This window comes from Protomyctophum bolini (genome assembly GCF_963924005.1).
Source record: "Protomyctophum bolini genome assembly, chromosome: 22".
Classification (NCBI taxonomy): domain Eukaryota; kingdom Metazoa; phylum Chordata; class Actinopteri; order Myctophiformes; family Myctophidae; genus Protomyctophum; species Protomyctophum bolini.
In genome coordinates this window covers 16,235,532-16,248,504 of record NC_137883.1, presented here as the reverse complement: position 1 = coordinate 16,248,504, position 12,973 = coordinate 16,235,532, and the positions used below count along the sequence as shown (strand labels likewise).

The 12,973-nt window shown below is 41.1% G+C and overlaps 1 protein-coding gene across 1 annotated transcript; it reads left to right on the top strand.

Annotated features, from left to right (window-relative positions):
* The first annotated feature begins 5,418 nt into the window (after nt 1–5,418).
* atp5fa1 (ATP synthase F1 subunit alpha) lies at nt 5,419–12,711 on the top strand. Its single transcript, XM_080755965.1, has 11 exons — nt 5,419–5,548; nt 7,932–8,007; nt 9,031–9,200; nt 9,288–9,461; nt 9,623–9,789; nt 10,227–10,527; nt 10,897–11,121; nt 11,314–11,421; nt 11,520–11,664; nt 12,221–12,371; nt 12,480–12,711. Exons 1-11 carry the CDS (start codon nt 5,489–5,491, stop codon nt 12,556–12,558), a joined length of 1,656 nt encoding a protein of 551 aa, XP_080612091.1. The 5' UTR covers nt 5,419–5,488; the 3' UTR covers nt 12,559–12,711.
* The last annotated feature ends 262 nt before the right edge of the window (nt 12,712–12,973 follow it).

Genomic DNA, 12,973 nt, shown 5'->3' with positions numbered 1-12,973 from the left:
AGTAAGTCTCATGGTCGGGGGGGTAGGACCAAGTCTCATGGGATTTGGTATTTGTTTATAAACATTTGTGATTTGTTTATAAACATTTGTGATTTGTTTATAAACATTTGTGATTTGTTTATAAACATTTTGGGATTTGTTTATAAACATTTGGGATTTGTTTACAAACATTTGGGATTTGTTTATAAACATTTGGGATTTGTAAGTCTCATGGGGGGGGTAGGACCACTACCAGTTGACCTGTAGTAAGTCTCATGGTCGGGGGGGTAGGACCAAGTCTCATGGGATTTGGGATTTGTTTATAAACATTTTGGTATTTGTTTATAAACATTTGTGATTTGTTTATAAACATTTGTGATTTGTTTATAAACATTTGTGATTTGTTTATAAACATTTTGGGATTTGTTTATAAACATTTGGGATTTGTTTACAAACATTTGGGATTTGTTTATAAACATTTGGGATTTGTAAGTCTCATGGGGGGGGGGTAGGACCACTACCAAGCAGGGCCGGTTCTAGGCATAGGCGAACTAGGCGGTCGCCTAGGGCCTCAACCACTGAGGGGGCCTCGTCACAGGGAGAAGATTAATTTTTTTTCATGTATCCCTTACATGGGCTACTGGCCACATGTGGCCCCCACCTAGCTTCTTAATTTTGATCTCAAAGTGCACCAGATTGAAGCATTTTCATGGCAAATTTACAATTTTTATCCGGCGTGGCAAAGCAGGAGGGGGGGGGGCCTCTGTATAATATGTTGCCTAGGGCCTCAAAAGGCCTAGAACCGGTACTGGTTGGCACAGTACAGTACGGTACGGTACAGTACAGTACCGCACCCAAATAGTCTGACTGAACAACTGGGCACCTGGACAAATGGGCACCTGGACGAGTGGATGACGTGGCGTGGCTCTAAAGCGAGACCAACCAAAGTCTGGTCGAGTTTGAAAACCACTGGTTTGAGAAAAGTTTGAGAACCACTGTGCTACACTGGAAGTGGAACAGAGCCTTCATTTGTATCATTGGCAGTGGTGTTGTGCTCATAGAACAGTACCACGCCGTGGTACCACTAAATTTTTGACGTGCATGTCACGTGCAGGGACAGAACGGAACGGTGCATGCGCATGCACGCTAGAACGCAACCCCCGGCCTAGATTCAAGAGAAGATGCGCATAATCGACTTCGCGTCACCAGACTTTCGAAGACACACAAAGTACCCAGTGCTCTAGGTTTACTGGTGCCCCCCCCCCCCCCCTCTTTTCACGCCGTGTCAAGTACCGTGCCTACTACTTTGCATAACAACAGGACAGCTTTAACTGTTTATACCTGAGCGCACAGTAAGCATGCCCCATGCACACTTACACTTACAGCAGTAGGCTATGGTTCCAGTAGGCTACTGCTGCCACAATTAAGAAGAATGCCTCCTCCAGAACAGATTCATTCGTCCAAAGAAAGCTTTCCGTTTCGCTAGTGTGCAGTAAAGATGTTTGTCTGACTATTTTAAGTCTACTTTTGTGTTTGTGTCTAAAACTATTTTATCATGAACATTACTAGAAGATAAATTGAAAAGTGGTGAAGTGGTCCTTTAACTTTGTTACTGAGTGTCCACCGTTAAGATGTCACAATCCAGTAGGTGGCAGTAATGCAACGAATATGGATGCCAAGCGATAGAACACCATAGAAGAAGTTTTCCCTGCGAGCATCGGCGGAAACACAACAGCAGCAGTAGATGAGATGCCCGGGGGAACGAAGCGGACTGTTGCTCATTTGAAACAGACATTTGTTTTTACAACAATAGCATCGACTTTTCTTTGTAACATCCCACGGTCGCCGGTCGGCCAAGACGATATAATCTAAAAAAATCAAGGTGACGGAATACGGTGGGATTTTGAAGGTGAGATATACCCTATGTTGCATTTAATTCCCTTTGTTAATTCCATTCCCGCCCAATTGTAGATTACCCGGAGCGCAACAAGCCCGTTCGTTGCTGCACGTTTACACTATATCTGTGTTATTAAGGTAAAAAACTATTAGGCCTATTTTGCACTGGTAAAAAAAAAGGCTCGTGATTATAACGTATGGTTTGTGCTTTGTAATTTTGTACTAGTAAAACATTACTTTACACCTAACATTATGTAATTGGCTAATTGTGGGCTTCAGGTTTTCTATTAACAGTTCTGAACAGAGCAAGTACTAATTCAAGCCAGTTATTACATGCAACACTACCTCTACAGCAGTGGTTTTGCAATTTGCAACTTATTAACATATTATACCAATTAAGGACATCTAGTTTGGTATGAATTAAGCCACAGACCCCCATAACTCAGTGTACAGAATATTGGTCAATTTATACACACTCAGAATCAGAGTTATGCCAACATAGGTTCCTTTACTATCAACAATTTTGCTGGGGAGTGGGGACCCCACCTTGAGAACTCCACTGCCACAGCAGTATTGCCAGAACCATGCCCAAAAGAAGCGACTAACACATCAACACAAATCTGGTACGGGGGTCTCTGGCACAAAATGTTTTCAGATGGGGATACGCAGACAATTACATGTTATGTTGGGGGTCCTTGACATGAAAATGTTTGAGAACCACTGGTTTAAACAACATGAGGAAGGAAGCCCAAATAAGAATGCACTCTGAGAATGTACAAATGGAACCAATGGCCCCGTATAGAAACATTTGGTTCCATTTGTACACTATCAGAGTTAAAGAATGGGGGCCCCTGGCTTCATTAATATCAAACACTAAACAGGGTTCTTCAAAAGGTTGAGAATCACTGTTCTAGCCCATAATTGTATCAATATAAAAATGTATTGTATCAGTATAAAATATATTCCTCGCTTGATCGAAAGCCAAGTTGTAACTAACCTTTATAATCTTTTACGATTTGACAGGTACAAAAAAATGGCAGAGGGGTCAGAGGCTGGTTCTCCTAAGAAGAGAGGTCGACCCAAAGGCTCCTCCAACAAAAGAACACTATCGAAAGCCGCTGCAGCTTCTGATACCCCAAAAAGGGCAAGGGGTAGGCCGAAGAGTAAGCCCAAGCCAGAAGGTGGGGACGAGGTTAACGGCAGTTCTACGACACCTGGCAAGAGGGGCCGGCCAAAGGGCTCTCGCAACAGGAAGCCCAAGCCCGTGGGAAGGCCAAGGAAGCACCCTCTGCCGTCAGCCGACGAGCTGAAGAAACCAAAAGTATGGAAGCCGCTCGGAAGGCCACGCAAAAACCCCCGGGCCGACGACGCAGAAGGCGCCAGCAAAACCCCGCGACGAGCCAGAGGCCGTCCCCTCAAGGCAGGTTCAAAACGGGGTGCTCAGCCGAAAAAAGACCCCTCCGATGGTGGGCCCCCAAGAAAGAGGGGACGTCCTAAAAAAAGTGCAATTGCAGAAGAGCCTGAGAGTGCAGGAGAAATGGATGCATCTGAGTAGGAGGTACACGAAGAAGTAGATGGGGATAAACTAAAAATTGTGTTCCAGTAACTGAACATGATGAAAGTGACTTGTAGAGTTGCAACAGTTAAGAACACAAATCGATTTAATTGAGAATAAAAATAGATTTACATAAAATAGAAAAAGAAAAAAAGTTTTCAATGTTTTTTTTGTTTTTTTTGCTCGTTAAAGTTACATGAGTGCATATGCTATTGCTGGGTGATATTCAATGTAAGCTTCTCATATGAACACATTAAACACAAATACACAATCATTGTTTAGTTAACATTGGTTTCTGGAGTCTTTCATTTGGGAATTTGGGATTGCAAGGAAGGTGTGGGATTCCTTTTGTGTGTCCGATTATTAGTGATTATTTATTAGTAAGTACTTGTGACAATATCTACAGATATTGTTAGAATTTGATTTTTTTCCCACATCGATTCATTGATTTATATAAAAAACATGCTTTAATTGAAAATTAATTGATAGAATAATCACTAATAAGACAATTGATTTTTAAATGGTTAAAAGTAGTTAATTTGGCTCGGTGGTACTACACAGTGGGACTGTTAATCTGGGTTTAACCAATAGAAAAACGGTTGCAGGAGTGAAATTATTTAAGTTTAACTGCATAGACAAAGGACACAATGTATTTGGTTGTTTTTGAAAACAGAATAGTAGTTTGAACTTTTAACAGTGAGTGCCTCTGTTTTCCTGACTAACTTGTATGTTTACCTTTTTATTGTGCTTTTGATGCTTTCGTTGGTTATGTCATTGCTGTTTTTACGCTGATGTTTAATTGTTTTAAGAAACAACAAGCATGCCTTTTTTTGCTTATTTCTTAGTTTTCAGTATGTGGGGTTGAGATTGAATTTTGACTTGACTTTTGAAACAGAGACCAGGCTTTCCTCCGAGGTGGTGGAAAGCCTGGTGAGGCGAGGTTACCTGGGGGGTGGGTTATGACTGTTAAAATGTGTTTTTGTCATCAACATTTTGTATGATAGTTTTTACTTTCTCTCTCCAAAGCCATTTTACAGTTGAAGATGTCTTTATGGTTGTTTTATATTAATTGCCAAAGCTTTGAATGTGCTGCCATCATTCCTGGATTGACCAGTTGCCATGCATACTGTAATTCGTCTGTCGGGCAGAAACCTTCATTTTACGGTTACGATTTTGAACATTTTTTTAAGTCATTGAGTCCTTAAACTATGACATGCCTGAGATCCCAGAGATTGTAGATGTATGGTTTATTATTTTCAGTTTTGACAGATACAAAGTTGCAGCAATTTCCAATTTATTCAATCTTGTCTCTTGGAATTATGATTTATGAACTATGAAGCTTATCTTAAACTTCTTACTCTTTAGATCCTGTAATGCACTTCACTGAGAAATGTTTTTGCTTGAGTATTGCCAAACAATTTAACAATTGTATAATACAGTAGAAAGATACAGTATACTGATGAGATTGCTTGATAGGCTACACTTTTAAGACTAACATGCAATCTGGTTTTGGTCCAGTGACCATGTTTTTGTCTTGTGTGTTTTGAATGAGAAATTCAATAACTTGTGACATATGGTCTTGAAATAAATTGTCAATATTACTTTACTATGGTGTGAGATTTTCATTAAATCATCTCTACACACAGTCAGGCACACGTTTTAATTTGCAGAATGCACTGATTGCACTCTAGTCTAGACACGTGTGTACTTGTTATTAATTATGGGGAATCATCACTAGAGATTGCAGCACACAGCCATAGTATTACTGCTTTGTATTTTATCGGTGTTGTTTCATGTCTTGCACCAGCACCACGGCTATATTTGCCATCATCTGAAATACAGTTTGAAGAACTGAATGAATCTATAAACACCCGGAATTTAAAATATAGCCCACTTACAAGCTCAGAACGCGGCGCAGCGTCGCGACGAGATCTGGTTTTCGGTGCCTGACAGCATATCCGGTTCATTCATAAAAGCCTGTCCTCCATCTTTCCAGGCCGGTTGTCAGACTGGTCAGTCAGTGGAGGAGAGGATCGCGCTGCCTGCAACGACATCAGCATGCTGTCAGTTCGTGTCGCAGCGGCTCTGGTCCGCAATCTGCCCCGTCGGGCTGGATTTGTAAGCATTCGTTCGTTGTCATTCATTGTTGTAATTTTTGCTGAACTTTAACGACGTTGTGAAGGAAGTTCGACTGTTCGAGTCTTTTCCAGAAATCAATGGCGAGGAGGAATGGATAGAAACGGCCATATTGCATCTACTAATTTCAACATTAATTTACCCTTTTATTTAGTTTTCTTGCAGATGTCTACAAATTTGTATAAAATATACGTATTATATGAAGTATTCTCTTAAAATGACAGGTGATAAACATAGTGGGGGGTCAAGGGAGTATGCCAGTGAACATAATCCCATTGATGGTTATGAATGTCATTTCGCTTTGAAGTTCATGTTTACTCCATATATAACGTTATATGAGCGTGTCATCATTATTCAGGTTGTAGCATTGTGTTTATCTGACATTAATCAGGGCCTCAGCGGCAGATCTCAAGGGTTTTTACATAACATCTCGTACCGATAACGGCTCTTGTTTTTCGGTCACCGGGCCGGCATATTTTTTAGGGCTTGCTGCTTTGTACTGCCACCTACCGTGTGTTTTGGTCGAAAGGATCGTAACCATGACTAGCCTGGCTAATAAGCCAGACTCAAATCGGCTGATTCGGTCTGGTTTATTAGCCAGGCTAATCCATGACAACCAGTTTGATATGCATTAGGTTGGACCATAGATTTATTAGATTAGGACAGGGGTGTCCAAACCTTTTTCAAAGGAGGCCATATTAGAAAATATTAAAACACCCAAGGTCCAACTACATTACCAAATTTAACCAGACATGCAAGTAGGGTGGCCACCTGCAAGACCTCAGAAAGGAGGACACTTTTTGCGGGGCTCGCTCCCCCGACCCCCCCCCCAGATATTAATATTATTACTACTACTATTGCACCTGATTTTCACCACTATCCTCTCCAGCATTATGTCCACAGAGAACATATATTTGCTAATTAAATTAACCTTTTTAAATTATAGGGTACCACAAAGGCCATTCATTTTATAATCAATTTATTTTATTTGATGTTTAGATATGTTTTATGTTTAATCTCTTTCTTGTGTTTTTTTTTATACAGTCTTATGGTCATCGGTGTGGGACATAGAATGATGCCAGTAGCCTATATATTCACAGTGCTTTAGCCTCCCTTTCTTTATGATGTCGAGTTCCTTGCTCCATTGCTCATTAAATGTAGTTTTTCATTTCGGCATATTTGGCTTATTTATCTCTGCATCAACTATACTAAAGTGATTGTGAGAGCTCAACAAACAAACCGACCATCCCACTGGCAGTGTTGCCAGGTTTTGGAAGAGAACCAAGCAACCATGTCTATGAAAACAAGCCCAAAAGAAGCCTGACTAGGCTTAGTAGCCTATTATATAAAACAAGCCCAAAGTCGCTTATAATTAAGCGGACATGGCAACACTCCGAACGTCTCCACTCACCCTCACTCTTTTTAAGACAGTGTGGCCGGCTCGCTTCGGAGCTGAGCAGCGCTGCGGAGATTTTAATACCCAGGCAGACGACGTAAATGACAGTTATGGCACAAGCACTGTATATCACAAAAAAACGGACAATTATGTGTCCGGCCAGAGGTTGAGGTGGGAGGAGGACAGGTGGGTCTAAAACCGGACTGTCCGGCGTGAAACCGGATGTCTGGCCACCCTACATGCAAGGTAAAAACAAAATAGCCTTTCTTTGACCCCTTCAGAATGAGACAACAATGAATCCTGACAAATTATACTCTGGGAAATGCCCAGGTCAATAAAAAACATCAATGTAAAAATATGGCCCCATACAGTGGGGCGAACACTTCAACAGTTCATAATACAATTTAGGTATGAAGCTTCAAATTCTTCCCCAGGCCGCATTTGGCCTACGTGTGGCGGGCCGCACTTTGGACCCTGTTGCATTAGGACTAGGTTACAGACTAGGTGTTAATTTAACTTTGAAAGTTGGTGTACAAGTTGGTTGGTTGACCTAACTATCAATCATTTAGCTTGGGATCCCCCAACAAAGGACCTCCTGGGGCCCCGAGATCCCATGTTGTATTAGTAAGCCTAGTAATTTTAAAACACAAGATTTAAATTAAAATGATTGGCTGTTTTGTTGCAAGTTTGGATACAAACTGTTTCTCATTGCTACCCCAGTCAGAAGACTTTTGCTGACTGGGGCAGGAATAAGCTTTTGTAGCTAGCTACCAATCCCAATTGTTTTGAAATGCTATATAAGACAAGTGCAGAGGGCTTAGCTGCTGCCTAGACTCGTAAGAAATTAACACGATTATCTTTAACTATTGGACAACTAATTCTACATAATATCACATGATGTCAAGTCTTTGTATTGTAAACAATACTTTATATGCCACTTTATGCTACCTCTCTTTAAATTCTCAAAAGGTTTCTAAGAATGCTGCTGCAGCATGTGTAGGAGTCAAGAACCTGCACACCACCAGACCATGGCTACAGAAAACAGGTCAGTTATTTCCAATAAGTAGTAAACCGCAGGTGCCAACTACAGGTTTATGGTGCTACACAGCTGTAAGTGCTAACATTGTTGCATTGACAATAGAAATGTTCAGATAGTACTTACTGCCTTTTATGCCGGCTGGCATGTAGGGCAGCAACAAAGGATTTCGTCTCCTGTCTATTCTGGGCCAGTGTCTTTTTAGAACGGCCAGATGTGATGCAGGGTCTTAAGCTCTCCCTCCACTCACTGTCCTATGCCAGGTGTTATTGGGTCGGCCTCTTTTATGGCCTCTTTTATGGGGGTGATGTTGTCCACTACAGATTACATGCTCAATCCATTTCCACCGCCTTCTCATAAAGATGACTAAATTAAAAATTCATTTTTAAATATTGTGTACGAAATGACTTTTAATACCCATCAGTCTCTAATATCCTGTGACCAAAATTATCTTATCTTGTCTTCTTGTGTGAATACACTGTTTTCAAATAGGTATGCATGCACAGTATTGTCTTGGTTTGGTTGGTATAAGAATAAACATCTTACCAGTTGATTTTAAGTAATAAAAATAGTCTTTACTAGTCGAATGCTATTTGAATACTGAAAGAAAACAGAATGTCCATTATAGCTGAAATAAGTCTACACTTCTTATGGGCAGTGGTGTTTTGGTCACTACACGTGACACCACACTCCACAGCATTCTAGCAGTAATTCTTCTACGTGCAAGGTTACTCTAGAGAGTCTAGAACACGTCCCCCTAGATTCACGAGCAGGTTTACCAGTGAACGGTATAAAAGCACCACAGCATTGTGGTACAGTACTTCTGTCTGTATGTAACAAGAATGCCTCCTTGGCTATTCTGTGCACGTCATTAAAATACTGTTCCCGTGGGGGAACGGTAATGTAAACGTGTAATCACCATTACACTACTGCTTATGGGTAAATAGAAAGCCTCTCAGTCATTTGATGTGGTGCAACAGGTGCATGCATGAATGTATGTTATTTAAACAGTGTATGGGTGTATGTTAACAGGTACAGCTGAAATGTCTTCCATGCTGGAAGATAAGATCATGGGAGCTTCCATTAGTGCTGACTTGGAGGAGACTGGTCGTGTTCTGTCCATTGGTGATGGTATTGCCAGAGTCTATGGCCTTAGAAATGTGCAAGCTGAGGAGATGGTGGAATTCTCCTCTGGTCTCAAGGTGAAACATACAATACTGCCAAGCAACAATCACAGTAAATGAATAAAGGTCATTGCTCCTGTTCTTATCGTGCCTTCTCTTCTCCAGGGTATGTCTCTGAACTTGGAGCCAGACAATGTTGGTGTTGTCGTGTTTGGTAATGACAAACTGATCAAGGAGGGGGACATTGTCAAGAGAACCGGAGCCATTGTGGATGTTCCTGTTGGTGACGAGCTCCTGGGTCGTGTTGTCGATGCTTTGGGAAATGCTATTGATGGAAAGGTCAGGACATGATGCTGTAGAGGATTACCGTATATAAAACAACTATTTCATGGATCCTAGTTTACAATTCCATTCTGTTATTACCGGTACATTTGTTCTGTAGCCACTAGCCAACCATGAGCATTAACTTAACTGATATTTGTCATGCTGGTATTTACCAGGGTCCCCTTGGCTCAAGCATCCGTAGGCGTGTGGGTCTGAAAGCACCTGGTATCATCCCCCGTATCTCTGTGAGAGAGCCCATGCAGACTGGCATAAAGGCTGTCGACAGTCTGGTACCCATTGGCCGTGGACAGCGTGAGCTTATCATTGGCGATAGGCAGACTGGGTAAGTTATACCCTTGAATGAGGACCACTGGATTTCAGTCATAGCAGCAGTCCCACCACTCCTTTTGCCTTTCGCTGAAAAGCTGTCAGTGGGAAAGGGACATGGCTTTATTGTCATTAACAAATACTTGAAAGAGCCAAGACTCCTCCTAAAACCAACATGTCAGATTTGATTATCCCATTTGACTGCATTTTAAATGATGATAATCAAGATTGATAATCAGAGATGCCAACTACTATGTTGACCATAGCAGCCACGAAATGTGACTCTGCTACAGTCAATGTCACAAATCTCACGTTTTTTGTTGTTTTCTCCTTTTGAATGGGATTAAACGGAACAATGTGTCTGCTAAAATGTACCTAATTTGTGGCGTTCAAGGTTTCTTTTTAGCAGAAATGAAATATCCTGAATATTTGCCTTATACATTTATACTGCAGCAAAACCGCTATTGCCATCGACACCATCATCAATCAAAAGCGCTTCAATGACGGAACGGATGAGAAGAAGAAGCTGTATTGTATCTATGTTGCTATTGGCCAGAAGAGGTCCACAGTAGCTCAGCTGGTGAAGAGGCTTACAGACGCTGATGCCATGAGGTACACCATTGTGGTATCTGCCACTGCCTCTGATGCGGCCCCCCTGCAGTATTTGGCCCCCTACGCTGGCTGCTCTATGGGAGAGTACTTCAGAGACAACGGCAAGCATGCCCTCATCATCTATGACGATCTGTCCAAGCAGGTTTGTTAAACCACTTTAATACCGCAAGTGTTAAAACTGTAGCCATAGCACAGTTTTCCTTTCTTATGATTAGTTGGCAGCATTTGAACATGAAGGGTGATCTTTGTTGCTGCTCTAGGGCTATGTGTCCAGTGCTATGGGCTGGGGCAGTGCCTGTCAGTGGGGAGTGTTAAAACCGGAAGAGTAGGATAGAGGTGCTACGTTTTCTCCGTGGGGCCTCCTCACTGGCCGAGTGGAAACACTGAACAATTTGGGTGAAAAAAATACAGATTTATACAGATGAATCAAATTTTCCGAAGACGGCAGCACTAATTGACAATATCATAAGTAGTTTCAAACAGTTTGATCGTTGCTCTTCACTTTCTTCAGGCCGTTGCCTACCGTCAGATGTCCCTGTTGCTGCGTCGCCCCCCTGGCCGTGAGGCCTACCCTGGAGATGTGTTCTACTTGCACTCACGTTTGTTGGAGCGAGCAGCCAAGATGAATGACAACTTTGGTGGTGGCTCCCTAACTGCCCTGCCTGTTATTGAGACCCAGGCTGGTGATGTGTCTGCCTACATTCCAACCAATGTCATCTCTATCACAGATGGACAGGTATGTGTTTCAATGTACAAATTGGCACCGGTCTAGTATACAAAATAAAAAGACTATAAAATAAATTGTGCTTTCAATCATTCGATTTAATAAAAAAAGTAATTGATAAAATAATCACTAAGAAAGTATAGTTTCATCCAAAGTGAAATACTTGACTGGTAGAAATTCTAAGTGGTTTGTTTTTATGCTTAGATCTTCTTGGAGACTGAACTGTTCTACAAGGGTATCCGCCCAGCCATCAATGTGGGCCTTTCTGTATCACGTGTGGGATCTGCTGCTCAGACGAAGGCTATGAAGCAGGTTAGTTCTGACTTCTAGTCCGCTGCTGGCCTCATTTATCTACCAGTGGTGAAGTGGTGGTCCAATATGGATTGTAATGACTCATCGTATCCCAATAGGTGGCTGGTACCATGAAACTGGAGCTGGCCCAGTACCGTGAGGTGGCGGCCTTCGCCCAGTTTGGTTCTGATTTGGATGCTGCTACTCAGCAGTTGTTGAATCGTGGTGTTCGCCTGACGGAGCTGCTAAAGCAGGGACAGTACTGTAAGTATTTGCACATACAGAGGTGATTACAATATACTGTAGAATCTACAGTATATCTACAGATTCCTTCAGAAAACACCTTGACTAAAGAGCACATTGGTCAAAACACCGGGTCTTGTGATGATCAAATAATGAGTCGCATGGGAAAAAATTGACTCAAACAGTCTTGAGTCTGAGATGAAACTTTAATCTTTGCTGTTATTTTCGGGGGCTGTACTGTATAGTGACAGGAGGGAGCCTAGTACAGAGCCCTTGGGAATCTGGTCAACTAAGGATAGGGTTTAAGTGAGTAATCACAAAAGGTTACATAAATAAATAAAAACATGTTTCAGTAATATACATTTTAATCATTAGTAATAAATTGTCTCGTCTACACGGCCCTGAGGATGACTTTTTTATCTTATCTTTTCTTTCGTTTTGCGATTCTTTAGGGTTTGTTTTTTAAATTCAAGTTTCCTTATTATGCTAAGTAACAAAATAGAAGGTAGATGGAAACCAACCTGTTATATGACTTGTATTTAATACTATAAATAAACATTTTTATTTAATGTTTCAGGTCCTATGGCTATTGAGGAGCAAGTAACAGTCATTTATGCTGGTGTGAGGGGTCACTTGGACAAAATGGATCCTAGCAAGATAACGAAATTTGAAAAAGCTTTTCTCCAACACATTCTAAGTCAGCACCAAGAGTTGCTGGCGACTATTAGGTAAGTTCAAAAATAAATGTAGTTCTAGACTGTTAAAATGTTGGAACTTATTTGTTAATATTAATTTTATATTCAGTTTTCTTAATATTCCCTTTAATATTATTGCAGGGCTGATGGCAACATCTCAGAGGATGCAGATGCAAAACTTAAGCAGATTGTGTTGAATTTCCTCTCCAGCTTTGAGTGATTTCCTTTGGGCTTTTGTTCAAGTATAGTTTGTGTATTCATATTGCATCCTCAGCTTTTCTTTTCCTGAACCTTAAAAAGTGGCACTTGATCTAAACGATCTTTAATGTACATAATATATCTCCTAACAGAATAAAATGTTTCAACCCCAGGACACATGGTTGCCTTGGTCTTTATTTTGTTAAACAAATCGCTCCATATTTTATTTGTCTCATGAATTGACATGATTTCAAGTCTCTGCAAAGTAGATTATCATATCTGAAATGATGGAATCCAGTTTTTCTTGAAAGACCAACAAGCCATTAGATAATGACAATACTGCGATTCATAATCAGTGGGCTAAACAAGCCGGACAACTGGTATCCTTGTGTGTACCACTTTTACCATTACAGATTAATCCTCAATATATTGTTGGG

Bases quoted from the DNA above. Each gene is read 5' to 3' on its own strand.
- atp5fa1 (XM_080755965.1), top strand. From the start codon at position 5,489: ATGCTGTCAGTTCGTGTCGCAGCGGCTCTGGTCCGCAATCTGCCCCGT. The intron at 9,790-10,226 runs GTAAGTTATACC...TTTATACTGCAG, and splicing joins ATTGGCGATAGGCAGACTGG to CAAAACCGCTATTGCCATCG. The intron at 12,372-12,479 runs GTAAGTTCAAAA...ATATTATTGCAG, and splicing joins GAGTTGCTGGCGACTATTAG to GGCTGATGGCAACATCTCAG.